At 44.1% G+C, this 25608-nt stretch overlaps 2 protein-coding genes across 3 annotated transcripts in view; one reads left to right on the top strand and one right to left on the bottom strand.

Annotated features, from left to right (window-relative positions):
• Nucleotides 1-11916, bottom strand: part of ATP6V0A4 (ATPase H+ transporting V0 subunit a4) — a gene marked incomplete at its 5' end in the record, with an annotated part of 34202 nt that extends 22286 nt beyond the window's left edge. The window contains 8 exons of the mRNA XM_083401448.1: nucleotides 2457-2539; nucleotides 2697-2823; nucleotides 4053-4147; nucleotides 5914-6039; nucleotides 7151-7245; nucleotides 8359-8437; nucleotides 10606-10738; nucleotides 11708-11916. Of these exons, the coding sequence (XP_083257574.1) occupies nucleotides 2457-2539; nucleotides 2697-2823; nucleotides 4053-4147; nucleotides 5914-6039; nucleotides 7151-7245; nucleotides 8359-8437; nucleotides 10606-10738; nucleotides 11708-11916 (947 nt within the window). The remainder of the gene's footprint in view (nucleotides 1-2456; nucleotides 2540-2696; nucleotides 2824-4052; nucleotides 4148-5913; nucleotides 6040-7150; nucleotides 7246-8358; nucleotides 8438-10605; nucleotides 10739-11707) is intronic.
• TMEM213 (transmembrane protein 213) lies at nucleotides 11887-24208 on the top strand. 2 transcript variants are annotated; one of them, XM_083401592.1, is made up of 4 exons: nucleotides 11887-11969; nucleotides 20313-20439; nucleotides 22698-22739; nucleotides 23500-24208. In XM_083401592.1, the coding sequence occupies exons 2-4, from the start codon at nucleotides 20367-20369 to the stop codon at nucleotides 23667-23669; spliced, it is 285 nt and encodes a 94-aa protein (XP_083257718.1). In that variant the 5' UTR covers nucleotides 11887-11969; nucleotides 20313-20366; the 3' UTR covers nucleotides 23670-24208. The 2 variants fall into 2 exon arrangements, with proteins under 2 accessions (XP_083257718.1, XP_083257719.1); XM_083401593.1 differs by lacking the exon at nucleotides 11887-11969 and having other exon boundaries at nucleotides 20292-20439.
• The last annotated feature ends 1400 nt before the right edge of the window (nucleotides 24209-25608 follow it).

Raw genomic sequence — 25608 nt, 5'->3', positions numbered from 1 at the left:
CAGGCTCGCGTTAAAATGCAAATCTAATCAAATTTCAGCCCCATCCCTTAATCACGAGTACACAGTAGCCATAATAAGCTTGCCTGAAGTACCACATCTTTTTCTCCAATAATGCACGGACTGGCTGGGCCGCCTATTGTTTGCCAAGCTACCATCTGATTACAAGACAGTCCTTGCATATGCATGAACCAGAGTACAAGGCAAAGTCAATAATACTTTGCTCCTTGATTTTAGGCAGAAAGCGCTATGAAAGAATAATTAATCTTTGCTCCAATTTCAACTCTGAAATGGGATCTCCAACAAAATATTCTAAAAAAGAAAAGAAAGCCTCAAGCCTCCTAGCCCTTTTTCATTTTTATTTCCGTTTCATATGCTTCTGAGTTCTGAACCCATCTTCAAATTAGACTTTTAAATCGTGCCTGAAAGATTATTCCTCTTTACTGCAGCCCACAGATTTGGTACTTTTCCCACACGATCACAGTAACTTGGCTTTGATCTTCTAACAGCCCTTTTGCATACAGAATGTCACTTTTACCCTAATGGCACATGCGATCTGAAGAAAACTCAAGGAGAATTCGCTGGGGAGCCCCTCTCAGGCGGATAGATCTGCTGAAGCGTTCAGCATCATCCAAGCGCCTCCAAGTTAAAGAGAGGAGGATGCAGGTACCACCCACTATTTTTTATTCCACTTTATATTTTTTGATAGATCTGCGTGTGGATTTGCCACGCATGAAACTGGCAGAGCAATGACACTAATTAAAAACAACTTGCAGTAAAAACAAGAGGCGCAAGCTCTTGCACTGCTGGAGTTGTACTGCTGTCTCAGATGCCTATTAGCTATTTGTATTTGCATCTTGTCAAAAACAATGTGCCAGAATCTCCAATAGACTACAGCAGCACACACCCAGTTTGGGCATGATTCTGACCAATTGTGCTGCTGGAAGGGTCATCAACTCCAAACCCCAGCAATGCAGGAATCACAGTTAATGACTCCTTGACAGATGGGCCACCCAACCTCTGCTTACCGTATTTTTCGCTCCAGAAGACGCACCTGACCATAAGACACACCTAGTTTTTAGAGGAGGAAAGGGGGAAAGCCCCATTTTTGGGGGGATCAGCTCACAGTTGTGCAGCTTGTTTTGCAAAGAGGAAAAGCCCTTTTTAAAGATCAGCTCAAAGTTGTTGAGCTTACTTTGCAAAGGGAAAAAATCCTGTTTTTATGGGGTTCAACTCACAGTTCTGCAGCTTCTTTAGGAAAGGAAAGGGAGCCATTTCTACAGTTTCCAGACAGATAATCCAATCAGCCAGTCACTTGTCGCTGGGGAAACAAATGGCCTCCGTCTGCAGAACATTCAACAATGGAGGCCTGGGCAAGGGGCCGGAGCCGGAAAGGGAGCCAGCGATCAACCACACATTCGCTCCATAAGATGCAAAGACATTTCCCCTTACTTTTTAGGAGGAAAAAAGTGTGTCTTATGGAGCGAAAAATACGGTAAAAACCTCCAATGAAGGATAGTCAACCACCTTCCGACCCAGTGCTGCCGAACAGCTCGTAGCACCATCAAGTTCTTCCTGAAGGTGAGTCAGAAGTTATTGAAAATGACTGCTAGAAGTTGAGGGGGGGGGGTTAATGGAAACTGTAAAATGCAATTTGAATGTTTGATTATGTTAAAATTTCTTCAATAAAAATGTATTTTATAAAAAAGAAAAAAAGAAAATGACTGCTAGAGCTAGGAAGTAGGATGGTGCCTTGTGGATTGGTTTCCTACTGCTCAGGGAATGATAAGATGGGCTTATTAAGGCTGAGGACACACCATACATTTAATGCCCATTTAAAACATACACACAATACCCCAAACATTCCCAGGAACTGTAGTTTGCACTTCACAGAGCTACAACGCCTTAAAAACTACAGTTCTCGGGATTCTCTGGGGGAAGAAACATGTTTAAAAAAGCAGGGTATGCGCAGGGCCTTAGTCTTGGCCAGCCCTACCATTAGACAAATGAGGTAGGTGACCTTGTGATAAAGGCAGGAGGTACAGTTTTGCAAAGAGGACTGGTTGCCTCATGCTAAGGTTTGAGAGATGAATCTATTTAGTCACGACCGGCCCTATCATTAGGCAGAGTGAGGCAGGGAGGCGTTGGAAGGAAAAGCTGTATGTGCTACACAGCCTGCAACGCACCCCACTAAGTATCTGGCTGTCCTCAGGTGTGGTGGAGGGTGCTGTCCCACAACCCCAGTGCTAAAGTAAGTGCTGTTGCTCCAGTTGGTTTCTGTATGTGGAATACGGGGGTGCGGGGTGGATGGGGGAGGGATTTTGTGGTTCACCTCAAGGAACAGGAAATGCCACTCCACACAGGATTCTTAGTTCTTTCCCAATCTCTTGTTTATCACAATAGAAAAAACACCTCTGTTACAGCCAGCACTGCTTTCTCAACAGCACATTTTCCCTTACCCTTCACAAATCTTCTTGATTTTCTGTCTGAGTTGCTCCCCTTGATAGAAGATAATGAACACATTCTTTTTCATCTCTTCTTTCTGGAGAAAATAAATGCAACCCAAGTGGAATTTTAAAATAGTCGCAGCCGACGAAATACTACGCTTGCAATTTAATGGCGCTGCGCATACCAAACACAACAGCAGAAGTGACAAAAAAATTTTTGGTTGTTTTGTTTTTTAAACCGTCTCCACCTACAGTGATAGGATCCTCCAGGGGTGTGTCCATTTCGCTGAACTTCAGATAGATATTTCCTCGGCAGGCTCTCCACAGCAGACGCTCAAAAGGCACCATTCTTTCCCTTTTGATCACGCCAGCTATGAATCTGCGTGTCACACAAACAGAAGGGATATGTCACGAGTCAACCCTCTCTGCACTAAGCACTACACATATTTGTGTTTTGTACTCTTGAAGTTATTGCCTGTGTTTCAGCGTTGGCTGATGCATGAATGAGACCCCCGATTATGTAAGTAAAGTATTTAAACTTACTAAAGTATGTAGTCTATTCACGGAAAAAGGGGTAGAGATGGAGGTGCAATGCAGGGGCATGTTGTAAGTGTCAAAAATGGGGTATTTAAAGGTCTAAAAGCCTATATTGTCCCTTGCTTCACAAACCCTGCATAAACTTGTGTTTTTAAACGCTGCTGGGGGCTCTTTTGGCTAGAGAGTGAGTCAAGCCCCATGCTTCTTAAATTCAAGCAGCCAGCCATTTCTTTGGTAGTTTCCCACATAACATGGGACTTCAGGATTAAATATACTTCCCCAATTTACTCCCTACATATAAAACACAAGGTAGGTTTGCAACTTAGCAACAAAGCTCCACCTCTGCAACTAATCTAGGACTAGGAATACCAAAGAAAAATCCTCCTCAAGCCATTCAACTAGATCAGGTTGATCAGCTAAAATATTCTATACTCTTCAACTGATGAAGTGTCCAGAGTTGTGTTAAACTAAAATCTGTTGCTACAGAATACAGTCAAACCTCTACTTACCACCACCTCTTCTTATGGTCATTCCAAGTCACGACTGCGGCAAACCTGGAAGTAACCGGTGGGTTTGCCGCCGTATGCGTAGGAACGGTGATCGCCGTTCGCATATGCACAGAAGCGGGCAATCGCCACTTGCGCCTGCACACAACGGCGCCTCTCCCAGAGACCCGTTTTGACCTCCGGATGGACCTCCGGAACAGATTATGGTCACAAATAGAGGTTCCACTGTAAACGTGCCTTTCCCAGCCTATATTCCCTCAAACTGCGGAACTCAGCTACATTAGTCAAAAAAGTGATTCGAATGCATTATAAACATGCAACACCAGATGGCGTCGGAGAGCACAAAACCTTTCTATAGCGTTTTTACATAGGGTTTTTTCGTCTGCCGTAACAATTTAATTTCTGACTTATTTATAACGTCCCCCCCCCCCCCGTGTGTAGATCCACCATGTTCCTTTCCTCTGTGTCACTGACTTTCTCCTCCTGACTGATTTCCTGACTCCCTCACTTAGTTTCACATATTGAGCTTTCTGCGAGAACATAAATCAGCAGAAATGATACTAACCCCAGTTTTGCAGCAACGGCTGCAGGTGTGCTTCTTAACTCCAACAGCCCGGAGGTGTCTTCATTGAAGAAATCATCAGGCAAATTAGTTTCCGTCTGAAATCAGGAATTAAATTTATCCTACAGGTCTAATTTGAAAGTTCACGGAACAGAAAGATTTATGAGAAAGTCACAGAATCACAGAATCATAGAACTGTAGAGTTGGAAGGGACCCTGAGGATCATCTAGTCCAACCCCCTGCAATGCAGGAATATTCAGCTGGTCCACACAGGGATCGAACCTGCAACCTTGGTGTTATCAGCACCATGGTCTAACCAACTGAGCTATCCAGGCTCATGTATATATCATTATTTAAAATATTTATGAACCTCACTTCAACATGAGATTCCAGGGTAGGGTACAAAAAAATGTGAACAAAACTATTCAGACGTCGCATGAATACAATGTTTAAAAGCAAAAACCAACTACACACAATCTTTTGGTTTTTAAAATCTAAAGTTTGGGGTTTTTTTTAGAAAGGCTAAAAACATTAGGCTAAGGTGGGCAGAAAGGCAGTTCCAATTAAAATATCATTTAAAATGTGTCTGAACCTGTCACCAAAATGGCGACCATCAGAGTAGAGGTAGGGAACCTGTGGTCCTCCAGATATTTGCTGAACTCCAACTCCCATCAGCCCCAGCCAGCATAGTCAATGGCAAGGGATGATGGGAGTTGGAGTTGAACGTCACCTAGTTAAGCAGACATTTGTTCTTTCCTGGGAACTGTAGTTCTGTGAGGTATCAGCCAGGCTGGGAATCTCTAAATATATAAGCCTATGTACCCTCATCAAACTGAGAACCAGCTCCGAGGGCCTACTGGCGGTTCCCTCATTGCAAGAAGTGAGGCTACAGGGAACCAGACAGAGGGCCTTCTCGGTAGTGGCGCCCACCCTGTGGAACACCCTCCCTTCAGATATGAAGGAAATAAGCAGCTATCCTATCTTTAAAAGACATCTGAAGGCAGCCCTGTTCAGGGAAGTTTTTAATATTTAATGCTGTATTGTTTTTAACACTCGATTGGGAACCGCCCAGAGTGGCTGGGCAAACTCAGCCAGATGGGCGGGGTATAAATAATAATAAATTATTATTATTATTATTATTATTATTATTATTATTACACATAGGCATTTTTTAAAGGACAATTAAAACTAGACTTGGGAGTTTGAGAGATTATAGAGATTATGCTGCCGTATGTGACGCATTTTCTCAAGAACTGCAAATCCCAGAATTCCTTAGTTGCTTCAGGCAATTTCTCAGCCCAAGCAAGAGGGCACCAGCTGAGCAGGGCAGCTGACTGACTAGGGGAGGCTAAGCAGCAGAATAATCAGGACCATTGAAATGGAGAGCTAGGGCTCTTTCATCCCAAGTTCATATAGTGGCCAGGAAAATTCTGTTTGGGCACATCACATCTACTATATTAAGCCATCTGAGGGCCACATTCCTGACTGAGCAGCCTTCCAGGGGCCAAATGTCAATGGTGGCCAGAGACATGGGGCCAAATGTCAATGGTGGCAAAAATGGAGGGGTTTAATGGATTTAAGTGTGGCATACACCCAACTCTCTCTATCCTCCACTCAAGCAAGCAAGAAGCATTTTCAGAGTTCAAGGATGCATCCCAGCCAGGCGAAAACATTCAAGGAGGGCGTGACTAGGAAGGGTGTGTGGCTAGGGAGAGTTCTGAGGGCCACAGAGAGAGGCTTGGTGGGCCACATTCTGCCCACAGGCCCACGGTTTCCCACAGGGCTTCAAACAAATAATTAAGAGGTTGCTTCCAACCACTAGAATGTTCCGAGAAGCCAACAGTGTATTCGAAAACCACGTCACCTCAAAGAAGTCCTGCGTTTTCTTCAGGAGATGTTTCAGTTCAGTGAGTTCCAGAAAGTTCTGCCTCAGTGCCTGCAGATTCTTGTTAGCCTCCTCCAGCTCAGCCTCCAGTTTCTCCAAAACTCCCTGTTTATACCCAGAGCAAAACAAAAGGCATGCCCAATTATTCTTTCATGCACCTCACTGCTGACAAAACAGATCACTATAAAGACGGATTATTACACGGTAAACATTTCAAAATACGTCTCAGCATGTTAGGCAATCTTGCTGTGAATATTAAAATCTCAGCGCTGTTCCCGGGAATGAATTATTCATGGCTTACTCAAGATATGTGTAGACACTAAAACAAGTAACAGGAAACACAACAAATCTTCCTTTCACCAACATTAGCTAAAATGATGCATGGTGACGGTGAATCTCTAGCAGATCTCGCCGCGCAGGCTGTTTTAGGGTCCAGAGTTCTCCTAATTTTCTTAACTCATTCAGGCTGCAATCCTAAAATCAGAATGGGGAAACTAGGGTTCTCTAGATAATGTTGGACTCCAACTCCCATCAGCCCCAGCCAGTATGGCCAATGGTCAGAGACAATGGGAGGTACAATCTGATAACATATGGAAGGCACCAAGTTGGCTACTCTCAGAGTAGAGGAAAGACATAGGTCCCTTTTCATTTCTCATTATACGAGACATCAATAGAGATTATGCCAGAGACATAGGAGAGATAAGAGAGAGTACTTTATAGCTTGATGATCCAATAATGTTCTCATGATGGAAAGCCACTGGGAATGCCTTTTTTGGAAGAGCAACAAAAATGTCACAAAAAGCTGAGCAGGCTGGGTCCAACATTATCTGGAGAACCCTAGTTTCCCCATTCTGATTTTAGGATTACGGCCTGAATGAGTTAAGAAAATTAGGAGAACTTTGGAGCCTAAAACAGCCTTAGCTGCAAGATCCGCTAGGAATTTGCAGCCACCATTCATCGTTTTAGCTAATGTAGTTCATCACAATGCTTCATCGTGTTTATTTCTGCTTCTAACAAAAGCATTGCCCTACTGTTAACTCTGGATTTCTCCCCACCCCACCCCACTCAGACGGACAAATACAACTCCTTGCAGTGTATTTCTATTAAGAAGTATACGGTTCTCCTAATATATACAATGGGTTAACTGCCAATGCCACACACAACACTTCTCCAGCACATGACTGGCACATGCATGTACCAGTCCCAAACTGCTTACCTCTAAGTCGATCATTTCTCGAGGTAGCGGTGTCTCTGGGCATTTTTCAGGCTTGAAAAGCACTATATCATCCCCCATCTCACTCTCCAGAAAGCCTGTGAGCAAACGCGAAAGAAAGGTGCCATCTAATTTTCACCTGAATGTAAAACAGTGCATCAAGAGTCGCCAACATGGTACCCACGGGTGCGCATGTACCCCCAGAGGTCTTCCTTGGCTCCCAGAAGGTCCCTCCCCACTCCTCTGAAATGAAGCTCAAAAGAAGCATTCAGTTGTAGCCAATAAAATAGGGTGTGGTGTGTGTTTGGTGTGGCCTAGGACCCACGTACCTACGGGACCGCCTCTCCTGGTATGCCCCGCAGAGGACCTTAAGGTCCACAAATGACAACATTTTGGAGGTCCCAGGTCACAAGGTGGTTAGATTGGTCTCAACTAGGGCCAGGGCCTTTTCAGTACTGGCCCCGACGTGGTGGAACGCTCTGTCCCAAGAGACTAGGGCCCTGCAGGACTTGACATCTTTCTGAAGGGCCTGCAAGACAGAGCTGTTCTGCCTGGCCTTTGGTTTGGACTCAATCTGACCCTTATGTTTCCCTCCCCGTATGGTTTTGATCTATGGACTACTTTTAAAATGAGGCTGCATTTTAAATTGCATTTTAACCTCTATTTTAAATGCCCCCCCCCCATTATATTATGTTTTCACTGTAATTTTACTGGTGTTAGCCACCCTGAGCCCGGCTCTGGCCGGGGAGGGCGGGGTATAAATAACATTTATTTATTATTATTATTATTATTATTATTTGTTTGGGGTCTGTGTAGGATATCTATAACAACTTCTCCCATTTGCAAATGGGCCCAAAATGGGCTCAGAAAGGTTGGTGGCTCTCTGCTGTGGGCCATGTCAAGGGAAGAGATAGCCCAGTGGTCACTAATGGCCTGTTTAGTAAATTACAAAACAAATCCATTGTGAAAGAGGTCTGAAACCACATCCACCTGCGGGAACAGTGTCCTGAAAATGCCCTGATACCAGGAATTGAACACTCTTTCTGGGGAATTTTTTTTTTTAACATGCTAAAAAAAAACCTCTCAGAAAAAGAGCCAGCATCTTTCACTGCTACATCCCCAAGTTACTATTCTTTTTATAAAGCAGAAACCTGTTCCGCAGCTCATTTTAGTGAAGAACAGCACAAGAAGAAAGTTACAAGTCTACTTACGAAGGATCCTTTCCAGGGATTCGCATCTTCTGACTTCATTCACAAATTTTCGCTGGAAGCTGTTCACATTTGCATTCAGCTAAATAAATATTAATAATAAAAATTAGTAACCCTGCAAAAGTAAAAAAACACTCCCTGATACCAAAATGAGCGATGCATTGAAATACAGATAAGTTAGTTTCAATTAGGAATAATGAACTGTTGTGAGACTGACAGAAGACCAAAGAACAAAAAACACCCAAAAATTTGAAATATTTAAGAAATGTCAGTTTATTAGGAAAATGGATGACACAGAAGAGGTAATTGCTTAAAACATATGTGTTTGATCTGTAAAGTATTAGTTTAATAATGAATAACTTAATGTCATTTTATTTATGGTTTTCTTTTTTCTTTATTAAGATTTAACAGTATCAGTGTATGATATTTATTTATGTTTCTGTTTTTCTTTTTGCTTTTCTTTTTCTCTTTTCTTCTTTTTTTGTAACCTTAATTTCTTTTTTCTTTTTCAGGTTTGTAAGTTTTGATTTGTACGTATTTGCAAAAAAATAATAATAATAAAATAATCCAACCACAACAAAATGAATTAAAAGAGTTCATCTGAAAGGATTGGCTGTCCCTGGACCAATCTTACAGACAAATCTTAACGTTCTTGAAATCTTTCCATCTGTATACGCATAGACAGTACAACTTTCAGAGTACAAAATCCCGCAAGCAGTTGTTTACAGCGCCTCGGCACTATGGATTGAAGCAGAGGTGGTTTTAGGGTAGCATAGCCAGTGCACTTCCACTGGGCGCTGCTCTGCAGGGGGCGCCAAAATAATGCTGTAGAACAGAGCGTGTGAGGCGGGAAGGAATTTTAGCGCTGAACAGGGTGCCACTGAAATTTGAGAGCCTAAAGTCCAGCACTGACATTATCAATCCCAATAAAGGAGAAGGAATTCTGTGGCAGAGGCTGCCCTGTCCTTCTGGTCCAGACTTTTTACCTCTTCTGCTCCCACCCCATATATTAACTGGGGTCAAGGTGCTTCCAGGCAGAGACTGCCTTTCATCACAGCCAAGATGGGCAGAACTGCCACTGGTGTTGGTGAGTGACAACTCTGTTAAACTCGCTCCTGTGAGGATTTAAATTGACTGCATACACAGCATACATTTATTTTTATTTTATTTTTTAAAAAATTATTAACAGTTTTCACATAACAAATTATCTCAACAATTATATTTTTCCTCATTTTTCCCTCCCACCCCCACATATCCTCCCTCCCTACCCCCTACAACTTCCCTCAGTTCCTCTTTCTGGTTTATTAACACATATTGTTCTCTGCATATTGTAAAAGTGTAAGAATCTCTAAGCTATCTATCTATTATGTTAACAAATAAATTGGTGTATGTTTATTCAAAACCTGCCAAGGAGTCCAACTCATTTTGTTGATTCTTTAGATACTTTGTAAAAGGTTCCCATTCTTCTTTAAAGTCATAGTTATCCTTGTTGCGTAGTTTGTGCGTCAGTTTTGCCAATTCCACATCAATTTCTCTTGCCACTGTTCTTTTGTCGGGATTTCATCATTCTTCCATCCTTGTGCTATTAAAACTCTTGCCACTGTTGTCGCGTACATAAATATATTCTTCATTTTCCTTGGCAGGTCTTGGCAGCATACATTTTGTCCTACTGCTTCTCCCCCAGCGAAAACTGCTCTTTAGCGCTCACTCAGAGCAAACAGCAATCTGGGTTTTGTCTGGATTGTTGTTTGCTCTGATGCAGCACTGAAGACCGCTCTCGGACCCATGCTTTCTAGGCACAGGAAAAGCAGGAAGTGTGGACGAGCCCCAAGAAAGGTGTTTTGGTGTCCAGAGGACATAATGAGGTGGATGAGGGCCAATAAACTGAGGCTGAATCGCAAGAAGATGGAGAAACTGGGTAAACAACTCTAGATGGAGTTGCCCCTGAAAAAACAGGTTCATATGTCCTAGAGCCACTGCTGTCTCTGGAGGTCCATGTAGCCTCAGTGGCCAGGAGAGCCTATTTCCAGTTTGGCCCTTCCTGAACCAGAATAGCCTGGCTACAGCAGTTCACGATCTGGTAACCTCGCATCTAGACTTTGGCAATCCACTCTACATGGGGCTGAATGGTGACAGAAAAGGCACCGAGTACAAGAAAACCTTCTGAAGAATCTTCTAACCCTTGCTGCTGGTTCTTGGGAGTGCAACCAACACCACTTCCCCACCCCGCAGGTTCCCATGTCTACTCACATCTCTGAACTGAACCAGGCCCAGCTCTCCAAGCTCTGCCACGCAGCAATAGGCAGACTCCACCTGTAGGAAAAGCTGCGACAGGCACATCTCTTCGCTCCTGAACACCGACGCCATCTTGCATGTTCTTCTTCTGTGGGGGATATTGAGAGAAATGCTGAAAACGATAGCTCTGTACAAGGACTGAAAGATCCCTCCACGAGGGCTGGTAGCACTGACCAAGAAAGATGTTTTGCTACGGTAGTATCAACAGGGTTGCATCCAAGCTTAGTCCTACTCAGATTCGACTCACTGAAATTAATGGGCATGATTAAATGTATAATGAATTCACACACACACAGAGAGACAGACACACACTTATATTCTCTCTCTAGCACATAGTAAAATAAAATTATTTAGAATTTCAGTATGCAAGATCCATTTTCCCATATAAAGCAGAACAGGTGTGTGAACATGTGGCCTTCCAGATGTTTAGAGTCACATCAGCCTCAGCCAGCATGGCAAAGGTCAGGGAGGTTGAAGTGTCGTAGCCCAAAACAACAACAGATTCTCTATCTCTGAGGTAGACAGCAATGCTTTTCCAACGAAAGATCGGAGTGCTAATTCAGTATACACCAGAACAGGTGCTAGTTTTTAAAAATTAAGACTGTAAGGTTTAAGTCATATGACTAGTACGTTAATCAAGTAAGGCTATAGCTGGTTAATAAGTAAAGGCATATTTTTAAAAGACTGAGGGTTAAGCGCATATATTTAAAAATTCCATTTTCATTCTGGTGTCTTACTACAATAAGGCATAATTTGGGGGGAAAGAATATCAGAGACAGCCGTTCCTTAAATTAATGTGAATGTCGCCCACATCTAGAAAAATATTGCAAGTTTCTTCCTAGGCCCTAACATGTGATTTTTTTAAAGAACCAACGTTCAGCAAAAGCTTAGGATAGCACTGGAAAGTATATTTCAGAATCTGAATGAATCACTAGTATTCACTATTAGATTCTCTTGGGAGTCAGTGGCCTGTGATTTCCCCTCCCAGGCCTGTTATTTAAATTGCTTGCCACCCAGCTGCATAAGAATGGGGAGGTGTCAAAAGAAGAGAACAAACCCTGAGGGAAAGCAGGTATAAAAAGAGGAACTGCTCTGTAGCAACTTCCTCCACGCCTCCCAAAAGCTTTCCTTTCCTTTCCGCCCCATTCCTGCTTCTGCAAGGAAGGGGAACAAGAGGGTTCTGGGAGAAATTTGGCAGAAGAACTGGGATGTCACAGCATCCCCTTTAGGGAAGGAGGCAGACACGCAGCATTGAGGAGCTTCCATGACTCTTTATCTTGGAAAACAAAGCAGGAGAAGAAGGCTGCTTATCAAGGCCTGTAAGACCCTCAGCGATTTTCCATCCATGCTGCCTGTAATCTGCCCTAACCATCACTTAATGGTTAGATTTTCATTCATGCAGCTTTTCAGAATCAGAAGCTTACAAGTTTCACCTGAAGCAAAACACTGCAGGGTGGAATGCCCAGCCCTTCTCACTGGTCTTATTTTGGGTTATTGGCATTTGACCCATTAAGTTCTTTCACCTGAAGATTTCTGTGTACTTTTGCAAACTTGGGAGCCTGTGGCAAACTTCCTCTTGGCCCCACTTTGGCTACAATGATGATTTGGCACACATCAGCTGAGTTCGCAATTAAGTGTTCACCCCCAGCCCAGAGCAGGGATCCTAGAGCACCTCCCATTAGGTAGTCCTGCCTCATTGAATTAATCTACATAAATTTGGTGAGGAACTATAGCTCAATGGTACAACACACCACTGGCACCCAGAAACTCTCAGGTTCAGTTCATGGCATCCCCAGTTAAAAGGGATCAGGTAGCAGGTAAAGGGGGGCGGGCTGGCTGTGCCTGAGACCATGGAGACATGCTACCAGCCCAAGTAGACAAAACAAGACTAGATGACCCTCGCCTACATTTATTCCTTTGCATGCCAGAACAGTGCCTACATGCATACAACTGTCCCTGCATAGGACTCTCTGCACGTGGACAGGAGCCTTGGAAAAGCAGAGTTTCGGATTGTGCTGTTCCAGTCCCTTCCATCCAGTCACTAACCAGGTCAGGAACTGTTTAATTTCAACAGGGTTCTGGTATTGTGCACCACCAGACCATGGCACAGAATGGGCATGCGAAGGGCAATAATTGGGGGCTTTAAATGAAGGGAAGGGGCTTGCTATCAGGCTCCTTATCCATGGCTTTATCAGATTCCAAATAACTTAAATCAATTGTTGTTGTTGTCGTTATTACTATTATTAATTGGTGTTGCTATTACCGAATTTATTACCTGCCCTTCTCCCCAAAGTCCCAGGGCGAGTTCCAACATTTAAACACACAATATTGATGACCCAAAATAACAGAAATAAGGTGTGCATCCTAAATGCTCAATATAGGATCTTGAATGGGCATTTAAAGACTATTTTAAGGATCACACCCCATCCCTTCTCTTCTCCACTACTACAAAACAAATCAACAAAACTGAGAAAGAAGCGATAGGAGGGCATAGAGTTGTGGAGACTCAAGGGCACCCATGTACTTTCTTCACTCTTTTAAACAGAGCATTCTAGGAATGAAGTCCAGATTCCTTCACAGGTTTCCATCAACCTAACACATCCCCCATTTTCAGTATCTTAAGCCCATCCTGGCATCTCAGATTCAAACTTAATATGTATTTAAAATAATAATTAAAAAAACATTTAGAGAGGCTTTTGCTTTATAGAGCAGTATCAGAAAATTAAGATAAGTAGAATTAAGGTATACGGTGACAAGGACCAGAAACTTTGAAACTGAAATTTACCAGACATTCATCCTTAATGGTTAAGGGCACAATCCACAGCCAACATACAGAAGTAAAATCCCAAGAAGCTGCTCTATACTGGGTCGTAATATGTGCCCCTCTCTGCCAGTACTGTCTAATCTGACTCAGCTGTTCTCTATAGTCTCAGGAATACCTTTTTTACCAACACCTGATATCTGCTCCTTTTAATGGATGATACCAGGACCTGAATCTGGGCTTTGTGGATGCAAAGCATGCCCTCTGCCACCAAGCTATGATTCTTCCCTGTGTGAAGTGGATATACTCGACAATAAATGTAATTCGCCTGAGATTTTGACCTTACTACACATATCCAAAGCACTCTCGAGGATGCTAAGAGCACAAACACAGCCTCTTAAGTCCATGGGCTGTCTTCCACACATGCAGAGTTCAAGAATAAATATTGCTAAACTGATCCCATATCGCTCCTCACCTCTGGATTAAAATGCAATTCATATCCCTCATCCACATCAGTTTATGAAAAGCAATAATCATTCACATTCATTTCTGCTAGCCTCTTGTTCGCCTCTTTGTACCGAGGTTATAATTTGATCAAGCACACCAGCAATTAAAGAGCCTTGGAACCCTGTGCTGTTAGATGTTAATTGCTGGTTTCAAAATACATCTTTAGCTATTTAATCAAAGCTTTCATTATTCATTGGGGGAGAGGGGAGAGGCCATTTGCTTCTGAATGGGAGAAGAAGAAGAGGAAAACATTCAGGATCCATATGTTGAGGTGATTTTCCTTCTTTAGGAAAATTCAATAGGCACCGCGAATGCAGAGAAGTGGCTATGCCCCTCTGAGAATTGCCGCTAGTTATCCATGCCAAGATCTCACCTCAGTCACCTGCTCTTCAGTTTCCTTTCTCTCTGAGCAGCCTGAATGAATGCTGAAACTGTTTCCAGCTTGACAGAGCTCCAACTGAAACACTGGGGTGAGCTGCAGTTTCTAGGCATGTGTCCTCAGGACAGCTAAACTGGTCCTGGCCAGACCAGAGAGACCTTTCCTTACAGTCCTTGAGTGGAAATATCAGGTCAGATCTGTGAGATAAGAACTAACAGTGTTGTGTCAGCACAGTGTGTGTGTGTTGCCATTACAAACACAACCATTCCCTCTCAACGTGTGTGTTGGGGTGGTGGTAGTTATCCTGTTCTATAAGCAGATGTAGCAGAACGGAAGACAAATGCCTCTACTTCTTCAGTCTCTCAGCAGTTCTCACCTCGCAGCGGTCCTTCTCCATCTTTGGGTCCCCAGCTGTTGTCGGACTACAACTCCCATCATTCCTAGCCAGCATAGCCAATGTTCAGGGATGATGCGAGTTGTACTTCCAAAACATCTGCAGACCCAACATTGGGAAAGGCCATTGCAGAATGAAAACAGGAATTGGAGAAGAAGGCATCACCCTGCAACAGTCCCCCTAGAAGTTTAGGATAGAGAGGTCAGGTCTCCTTTCCTTCTTAGAAGACACTGGGGGAAGTGATCGTTGCCAAATATGTTAGCTCAGTCCGCAGATGTTGTTGGACCACAGCTCCCATCATCCACAGCCAGTTTAGGGATGATGGGAAATGTAGTTCCCTCTGGGGACCTAGGGCTGAAGAGCACTGTTAGCTTACACATACGGGAATGAAAGACCTCCATCAAACTGCTGGTGGTCCTCCAGATATTGTCAGATTCCAGCTCTTATTGGTGCCTGCCAGCATAGCCAATGGTCAGGGATAATGGGAGTTGTAGTCTTACAACATGGGGGGGGGGCAAGTTCCCATCCCTGAAACCCTGGGAGCAAATTCCAGTTATTGTAGACAGTACCGAGTCTGATGAACCATTGGTCTCACTCAGAATAAGGCAGCTTCCCAGACCTCCTTCCTGAAAACATCCCCAAACACAGTTCTCTACCAGGGCCATCCCAAGACATTTTGCTACCTGAGGCAAGGGACAAGATGGTGCCTCCTCCATTTCATATCTAAAAAGCCATGTTCCCTGCACTTCCCACCTCTGTCTCTTGGTTAGTGGCAGTGACCCACGGTGCTGAGAAGCTGGGAGAGCAATGGAGTCCCACCTGTGCTGCCCCACAGGCTGCAACTGCTGGGAACTGTAGTTTGTCATGCATGTGGACCTCACGAGCCTACGGTTTCCAGTTTAGTGAATGCCAGAGACTGCTGAAGTGGTATACGTACATGTAGATGTGACTATATAATGGGTCGTTATTATTTTTATTCTTAAAAAATAGCACATAGGGAGGGGAGCAAAACCTTTTTCCTCTCTCCCACCCTCTGTTGCCAAAGTCTGCTGCTTTGAGCCATTTTCTCCTGACTGTTCACTTCTCATATCAGAGTTAGGCTAAGTGGAAACAGATTACAGTGGTACCTCAGGTTAAGAACTTAATTCGTTCTGGAGGTCTGTTCTTAACCTGAAACGGTTCTTCATCTGAAGCACCACTTTAGCTAATGGGGCCTCCCGCTGCCGCTGTGCTGCTGGAGTACAATTTCTGTTCTCATCCTGAAGCAAAGTTCTTAACCTGAGGTACTATTTCTGGGTTAGCGGAGTCTGTAACCTGAAGCGTCTGTAATCCGAGGTACCACTGTAATGCTGTGGAATGTGGCAAGTTAAAGGGAGCTGTGCTCCTCTCCTTCCTCAACCCAAAACGTCAACAGCTCACACCCATTTTACAGCCAAATAACAGAGGCGGCGCTTCTTGTTCAGCGCCAGGCCTTGTGACAGCAGGAGAGTGACCTGAAGAGAAGGCCTTTTTTTTATCTCTTTGGTATGGCTGTTGTTGCCCCAACAAGGTGTGATGTGCTTGTACATAGAGCTCCATCCCAATTTGTTTAGGCTACATCCCATTAAACCAGGTTAAGGGCAAAAAGGTGGTTGGTATGCCTGAGGTCGCAGTTGCCTGAAGTAAGAAGCAGAAAAATCACCCAAGAGGGAGGCAGTCATGCTCCTCCTGAGAATCATGGAAGAAGTTGCCTTATATTGAGTCAGACCATTAATTCATCTAGCTCTGCCCTGTCACTGCATTCCCTGGCAAATGTGTCCAGGGTTTCCAGCAAGAGTCTTACCTTAGAGATGCTGGGGTTTGCGCCTGGGACCAGCTGCATGCAACGTGTGTGATCAACACTGTGCTGCAACCCATCTCTTATTCCAGGCAGCGCTTCACAATGGCTGCTAGGAAAGAGAAAGGGGAGCAGGTTGCAAAAGTGGCTACAGGCTGACCCCTGCGCTCTCATGCAGTACCAAACCTCTGAAGGAAGTTTTCAATGTTTAATGTTTTATTGCATCCTTATATCTGCTGGAAGCCACCCGGAGTGGCTGGGGCCACCCTGTCAGATGGGTGGGATAATAATAATAATAATAATAATAATAATAATAATAATAATAATAGATTCCAATCCAATTCTGATAATCTGGCAGCAAATCCTTTTCAAAGGCTGTGTATCCACCATACATTCCAAGAACATTTCAAGGACACATCGCTGGGAACTGTAGTTCACACTCATAAAACTATAGCACTCGTAACAAATGACAGTTCCCAGGATTCCAGAGGGGTGTGCGATAGGGTTTTTTGGGGGGCGGAGGGTTTCAGCCAAGGTGTGTGTGCAGCCATAGAGTCAGAAGCTATGGGCAATGAATATATGGCGAAAGGGACTGTGCCTCCCACCCACCCCTTCCATGAAATAATCCACGTTTGTATGATGTTCACCTTCAGTTCTGCAATGTGCTGTTGGGAGATGGAAATTCTTTCTTCTTCTTCTTTTGAATCATTTTTATTAATTTTCCAATAAAAAGCCATCCAATTAATATATCCAATCATAATCCAATTAAAATAAAAAAGACTGAATTATAATCCAAATTATAATTATTGATTTTTCGGGGCTCCCCATAGTCTGGGAATAGATTTGCATATCTCCAAATCTAAGTCCTGCCTCTCCGCATTGGGAGATGGAAATCCTTTCAACATCAGTAAGAGCATCAGGATGTAAAAAGAGCCTGCTGGATCAGGCCAATGGTCCATCTAGCCCAGCATCCTGTTCTCACAGTGACCAGCCAGATGGCGGTGGGAAACCAGCAAAGGAGGACCTGAGCACAAGAGCACTCTCCCTCTCCTGTGGTTTCCAGCACCTGGTATTCAGAAGCATTGCTGCCTCCAGTTGCAGAGGCAGAGCATCAGCCATCATGGTTAGTAGCCTTTGATAGCTCTCTCCTCCATGTACAAAGAAGAAGGCTAAGAGATTGATCAACACAAGGAGCAATGACAGGGAACATTCCTTTTCTGAAGTAAAGTAAAGGTAAAGGTACCCCTGCGCGTACGGGCCAGTCTTGCCAGACTCTAGGGTTGTGCGCTCATCTCACTCTAGAGGCTGGGAGCCAGCGCTGTCCACAGACACTTCCGGGTCACGTGGCCAGTGTGACAAGCTGCATCTGGCAAGCCAGCGCAGCACACTGAACGCCGTTTACCTTCCCGCTAGTAAGCGGTTTCTATTTATCTACTTGCACTTTGAGGTGCTTTCGAACTGCTAGGTTGGCAGGCGCTGGGACTGAACGACGGGAGCGCACCCCGCCGCGGGGATTCGAACCGCCGACCATGCGATCGGCAAGTCCTAGGCGCTGAGGTTTTACCCACAGCGCCACCCGCGTCCCTTTTTCTGAAGTGGATGCAATCAAATGTTTGGGTCAAGCCATGAGTAGCCAATGTTGCACCCTCCAGTTGGACTACAACTCCCATCATTCCCAGCCAGCATGGCCAATAGCCAGGGATACTGGGAGTTGCAGTTTACAACATCTAGAGGGCACCCCAATACCAGCCTGGGTTAAGCAGGCTTTTTTATATATATAAAGTGAGAATGAATGTTGTAGGGCAGGGGTGAGAAATCAAGACAAACTCATGCATTGATTTTAGGTCCTGCCTTTTAAGGTGAGTGTTAATGTTAGTTCATGCTTAATGAGCAGCTGTGGAAAGATGACCGGTGTGTAACATACTCAGAAGAGGGATAAAAGCCGTCCTAATCCAGTTTGAATATCAACAAACAGAAAGGCAGACCCAGCGAGAACGGGCCATCAGAGGCTGGGCGGAGGCTGCCACAACTTCCTTAGAAGTTTAAATAGAAAACAAAACTGACCTGTAACACCAAACACTGAAGGTTAATTCTAAATATACCAAAAAAAAATTCCATACTGATCCATAGACAAATATTGATTCATGTAAGAAAAGACTTGAAATAGCTGGGCTAAAGTCGCAATTACAAAAATGTCAACATTTGCATTAATAATATTTCCTTTTAAGCTACCAAACAGTTTGAACAGAACAGCTGTTCTGTCTACATTGTCTCACCCTGGATTCCTGCTGTGTGTAGCCAGAGGTGGGGAGCAGAATTCCCCACCTATATCTTCACATGTTGCTACCACAATATGTAGTTATGTATGGTCATTTCTTAAAGTGCTTTAGGAACTTAGGAATATAGGAGGGTGCCTTTTGCCATTGATCCATCTTGCTCAGTATTGTCTGCACCAGCCTTTCTCAACCTTGGAACTGCAGATATTGTTGGACTACAACTCCCATCACCCCTAGCTAGCAAGGCCAGAGCTCAGGGATGATGGGAGTTGTAGTCCAACAACATCTGGGGACTCACAGGTTGAGAACCGCTGCTCTATAGGGTTTGAGGGCCCTACCTGGAAATGAACATGGGACCTTCAAAGCATGCAAGACATGCTCTACCACTGAGATATGGCCCCTCCCTAAATTCATGAATTTTAGATAAATTCATGATGGATAAGGCCATAGCAAATAAGTCAATAAACATGATTGTTATATTACCTCCAGTACCAGAGGGAATATCTCTCTGGTTGCTGTGGGGCAATGAGCAGGTCCTGCTTGTGGGATTTGGTTGGCCACAGATAGAACAGAATGCTAGGTTATCAGCGCCATTGGCCTAATCTAGCAAGCAGTGGAAACTGGTGAGAATAAAGGCACAGATCACTGTTGATCTCTTTTGTCAACCATGATTGGACGTTCATCCCAAGATCTGTCCTCTATAGGGGACTGCCTGCTCTTGGAAGGACTACCTTGCCCCAACTTGGTTTATAGATGAAGAACCTGAAGAACGGAGTCTAGCAGGCCTTGAAGTTGCCCGGCAACATTGGCAGCTGGGCAGCAGACTCAGCAGGTAAACTGCTTGGAGACTCAGCCTGCCCCCCCCCCGCCTGCCTCTTATTTAGAGCCAATCAGATGGTGGCTCTGACTTCACATCCTCTTAGTTTCTCTACCTTCTGCCCTGCCAATCTCAATGGTCACCATCCATCCCTGGCACACAAGCCACCTGGGCACCATTTTACTCACAACAGTGAGTTGTCCTGTATTTTCAATTAAATCAAAGTATATAGTTGATATACAGCATTCTAAATTTTCATATTGACCTATAAGTGAGTCTATTGTACATTTAAATACAGCTGAATTCTCCTTTGCTGTCCTTTTCAGTTATGTATTAGTAGAACCCCAAAGCATTGTGAGTTCTCGGTTTTCATCAGGGAGTACAACTTACATGCCGTTTCCCCCCTATCCAAATCTTCTTAGGAATAGCATGTGTTCAAATTAGCAGCGTCCCAGAGAAGTATAACTGCTGCCAAATGCAAGGAAAGGAGTGTTTTGCTATTTGCTATTAACATCCCTAAAAGCCCCAGGAATCACAACAGCCTGGGAGGATGGGCTGTTTGTTTCTTGTTTGGGTTAAACTCACCCGCCAGTAGGTGAATTCAAGGTGTCTGAGCGGCACAGCAGGAAGTTAATTTTCTCCACCCACCGGTCTGGACAAGGCATTTGACTTTGCACTGAATTGCTACAGTCACCTCTCTCCTTCCTGACAGAGGCTTCAGTTCTGATCAGCACAAGGATTGCGGGCCAGGGGCCAAAATTCAGGGATGGAACTGCTGACCTGGATTGCTGTTGCCATCCTCTTGCTGTCCTCTGCTTGCCAGAATTCGCTTTCGAAAGGTGATTCATCCTTTTCTGATTTGTCACAGCTTAGGGTTGTAGTTGGGATATTGTTGCACAGGTGTGTGGGGGTGAAGTTGGCAATCTGTGTGGCTGAGTAGTGGGAGAGGGGCTTGCGTTTAGAAATGCATGTGCTGTCTTACTGTCATCCTCAAGGAAAGGATTTTTTATTTTTTTTAATACCTTAGTTAGGAGATTGATCAATGCAACGAATGCTACTTTGGAAAAAGGTATGGATTTTTTTATTTTAAAAAATATTAAATTGCCTCATACAATGAAAATTCAGGCTCGATAAACCAAAGGCCAGGGTGTCTTGACTAAAGATATTTCACAAAGGTGAAATGCTTAGAAAGGCTCATCGTGGCACCTAGGGAAGCCATGTACGCCTGTTATATTAGGGCAAAGTTTTAAAGCTTTGCAATGGGAAGTGCCAAAGTGGGAAGACGGTGGCTCAGTGAGGCAGGACGTGCCTTGCATACAGAAGGTTCTATGTTTCCTATCCCTGGAATCTCAGGGTGCTTAAAAAAAAAAATAGGGTCTGGTTTCAGGAAATAGGAAAGCTCCCCCCCCCAAACCACAAAGAGCTGCTGCCAGTCAAGAGCAGACCAGAGGGGGCCCAATGGGCACATTTGCAAATGAGAAGCTGTTTGCGGCACCTTGAAGATGGGCACACTTCCCCTGCAACCAGGCACACGCATGCACAGTAATTACCCCCCTCAAATCCAGATATTGAGTGAATCCAGAAAATGATTAGAGTGAAAGGAGAGTAAAGTCAAGATAGAAGAAGAGATTAAAGAATAATGAAATTCGTTTAAGCTAGTTGGAAAAATAAAGTGGCGTAAAAAGAACGGCTGGAAGTCAAGTCACTTGGTGGGTGTCCGTGTGGGGTAGGTGTGTAGGTATGTTGATATGTACAGTACAGGCAGGTATTCTATAATGTAGGTATGTTTTATGTTATGAAAATAAGGTAGTGTGTTGTGTATGTGTATTGTGTAAATGTGTATGTATTTTTTATGTTAATAAAATTTAACTTTTTTAAAAAAGGATATTGGTTCAAAAAGTGTTTTTGCTTCCCCAACCCACTCTCTTTGGGGAGGGATTTTCCTGAGAGCGCAGTTTGGGAATCCAGAGTTAACCATCCCAGTCCAATTTGAGGAGGATAGAGATGAAAGGCTGCAGAAATCAGGCAGTGCAGCTGTGAGCACTGCAGCGGCAACCCATGAAGTAGTTCCATTTCTCTATGTTCGTGACTGGGACTAAGGCCACCCTACCTTCGCACTTTCCATGTTAGTAATTTGCGATTACTTAATTTTAAAAATCAATCAATAACTGGTTGGGCAGTTACTTAATCACAACATGCGCACTCACAAGACTGTGCACACCCGCACCATACATTTAAAGCACACCCAATGCACATTGAAAGTACATGGTTTCTCCCAAAGGATCCGGAGAACTGTAGTTTCCCCTCCCACAGAGCCATACTTCCAGCACTCTTAAGGTAAAGGTAAAGGGACCCCTGACCATTAGGTCCAGTCGTGGCCGACTCTGAGGTTGCGGCACTCATCTCGCTTTACTGGCCGAGGGAGCCAGTGTATAGCTTCTGGGTCATGTGGCCAGCATGACTAAGCCGCTTCTGGCGAACCAGAGCAGCACACGGAAACGCCTTTTCGCTTCCTGCTGGAGCGGTACCTATTTATCTACTTGCACGAGGTGCTTTTGAACTGCTAGGTTGGCAGGAGCAGGGACAGATCAACGGGAGCTCACCCCGTTGCGGGGATTCGAACCGCCGACCTTCTGATTGGCAAGCCCTAGGCTCTGTGGTTTAACCCACAGCACCACCCACGTCCCTTTTTCCAGCACTCTTAGCAGACCACTTTTGCCAGGATTCTTTGGGAGAAAGCCATGTGCTTTGAATGTGAGTTGGATGTGCTTTCAGTCACAGAATCACATAATTGTAGAGTTGGAAGGTACCCCATGCATATATATGGTGCAGAACAGTGTTTAGAAGTGTATGAGGAGGACGACAAAAAGCATGGAGTGTGTATTTTCACTCTCCAGGAAGGGAGCTACAGTGAATTCAGAGAGCTCTGGCCTTTTCTTAGGAACAAAAAATAATGAGCACACAATCAAGGAATTCTTTAGGGATGTTGTCTCCGTGTAGGAGATGGAGAAGGCACTTCCTCAGCTTTCCCAAGTCAGGAATCTAAATCTGTTCTCAGGTTTCTCAGTCTAAAGCATAGCTTTCTCTTATTTTCTAGCAACTGACGGACACTCTTCCAACTCTTCAGACTTATGTCCTCGTAAGTATCATTACTTCTGTTTCTAGTGTTCAGAATGTGAACAACCTTGCTTATGGAACCCAAATATAATGCCAGGCATGGTGGCGGTACATTCTGAAAAAGCTGTGTGGTGTTAGAAATCGTTGTAGGGTAAACTGTCTCTCATGCCTTGTTATGCTGCTGTTTCTACGGGGATATACGCTCGGTATTTATTACCCCTGCTATGCAAAAATCTCCAAATCAATTCGAACTTCAATGTCTAAAATCCCTGGTAGAGGACAAGGATCCTGAGATCACATTAAGGATAGCCAAATTCTGTGTGATTGCCATAAAACTTAGGGAACAAGCTGTGCTATCATAATAATTAAGGCCTTAAATGATAATTTTAGGTTATACGTTAGTGACTAAACCATCCCAAGAGTCTGGCATCCAGGTTTTACACCAAGCTCAGGAGTGGTGAAGCCCTGAGGCAGCTGAAGATCACAGAATCATAGAGGTGGAAGGGACCCCTAGGGTCACCCAACCCCTTTCGATGCAGGAATAGATAGGAAGACAGAATTCTGGTTGGTTGCTCCCCTGCTTATTGTAAGTTATTCTGAATAAAATGGTTTGGTCACTATCCTTTGTGTACAGAGTACAATCTGCAGTACTGTGAGGTGACCTTCATATTGGTAAGACATTCAAGGTTCAACCTACCTTTTGTGTTGTACCAGCAGAAAGTCATATACAGTATATATATCCCCAAACCAAGACAGGCTCTCTTCTCTTTCTCTGTCATCAGATGTCAGTTTCTGCTCAGAGGCCTCCAGATGTTGTCAGTTTGGAGTGGATGAATATGGCTGGATCGCTGCAGCTGTCGGGTGGAGTCTCTGGTTCCTCACCCTCATCCTTCTCTGCATTGATAAACTCATGAAGCTCAGACCTGATGAACCCAAATATTTGGAAGCATAACACTTGGCTAAGCTTACAGCTAGTTATTTCTTTCTGTCGTACTGGATGAGACAAGGGGATGAAGAAAGTAACTTAGCCTGCTCTGCTAAGTACAGAAAACGGACGTTATTCATGGCTTTATAAAAAGGGCTTAAGTTGAGAAACAAAGCATGGCCAAGATATGCTTTATAGTTTTTATAAAAATCCCTGTAGCTCCCCAAGCCTCTGGAAGAAAACCCCCGTTCCTTCTTGTAGCTGGTCTGTCAAATATGTGCGCACTGGTTTCTGTCATAGTTGTGAAAAGAACAATTTACACCCTCTGAAACTGGGATGGAGAATCTGTAAACCTTGAGCTAGCCAGCATTTACCGTACTTCTGATGACACATGCTGTGACATTTTGAACGGTCAGCAGCTTTCTCTCTTTGTATGAACCCAAGACAGGCACTGTGTAAATGAGGAAATACTTCTTGGTTCTTTTTTAGAAAGCTAAAGGTCTGTCCCCCCACCCTAACCTGCTTCTGCTGTACAGTAAACACAAAATCAGATGCTTGCACAACAACTTAATTGTGTTTCCATTCTACTTCAGCTCATTTCTCAACTGCCATACAGAAACTGCCACACACACACACACACACTCCACCAAAAAAATTATGGTCTATTCACTATTTTTTTAAATTTGCGGCATTCACTGTGATGTTTTAAAGGGCAGTAAGACTCACGTTGTTGGCAATAAGACTACAATATAGGGAAGCAAAATAACCCTTCTGACTCCCATTTTTAAAAACAGAACCATACATTTAAAAGAGAATCATAAATTTTTTGCCTGATAGCCTCCTTATAAACTGTTGTGTGTTATCTGTCACAGATAAATCATTATGTATAGAGAAATGCCCGTCACTATAGCCTAGTTCTTGCTGAGAAGAAAGTCATTAGAGTGTTCAATGTTTCTCTGAATCAAAATCTAACCCACCCTACATAAAGGCTGCTAATAGGCTGAACTACAACTCTAATATCTGAGAACTAGTGTTTCTGTGTGTAAATGTTTCTTTTTGCAGTTTTTTGAATGGAGCAACTAGGTCTTATTTGACATGCTGCATTTTATTTTCTCCTGGAGGTAAAAAGCACACACTGTGTTGCAACAAAAGCCCAGCATAAATCAGGGAATATGTCAAGTGACTTGGCAGTAAATATATATTCAATTTTCAGTGCACAGTACTATGTTTTCTCGGGACACGGGTGGCGCTGTGGGTAAAAGCCTCAGCCCCTAGGGCTTGCCGATCGAAAGGTCGGCGGTTCGAATCCCCGCGGCGGGGTGCGCTCCCGTTCGGTCCCAGCGCCTGCCAACCTAGCAGTTCGAATGCACTCCCGGGTGCAAGTAGATAAATAGGGACTGCTTACTAGCAGGAAGGTAAACGGCGTTTCCGTGTGCCGCTCTGGCTCGCCAGAGCAGCGATGTCACGCTGGCCACGTGACCCGGAAGTGTCTGCGGACAGCGCTGGCCCCCGGCCTCTTGAGTGAGATGGGTGCACAACCCTAGTCTGTCAAGACTGGCCCGTACGGGCAGGGGTACCTTTACTATGTTTTCTAGTTGTGCTCCACCACATAAGTTAGATTGGGACACTGATTTGCCCAAGGCTCAGTACACAGCTGAGAAGTGATAGTCTAATAAAAAAACAAACACAAAAAACTCACCACTGCAGCAAGGACGCATTTGCACACTCTTTTCGTCACATGAATGCAGAAGATAATCGACATGTGAATGGGCATGTGAGTCTGCCTTACAGCTTGGAGCACAGTTTAAGCACCTGAATGGAATTAAATCAGGTGTGGGGTTAATTTACATCTTATTACTGAGGTACAAAGTGCTATAGATCAAGACCCAGTTGCACCTGATCAGCTGGAATGCAGCCAAGTTTGAAATTTCAACTAAGAGTGATTGTTTCATGTGTGTGTCCAGGA

Source organism: Podarcis tiliguerta, assembly GCF_965153285.1.
Source record: "Podarcis tiliguerta genome assembly, chromosome: 10".
Lineage (NCBI taxonomy): Eukaryota > Metazoa > Chordata > Lepidosauria > Squamata > Lacertidae > Podarcis > Podarcis tiliguerta.
The sequence above is the reverse complement of the archived record's forward strand: the minus strand, read 5'-3'. Positions and strand labels throughout refer to the sequence as shown.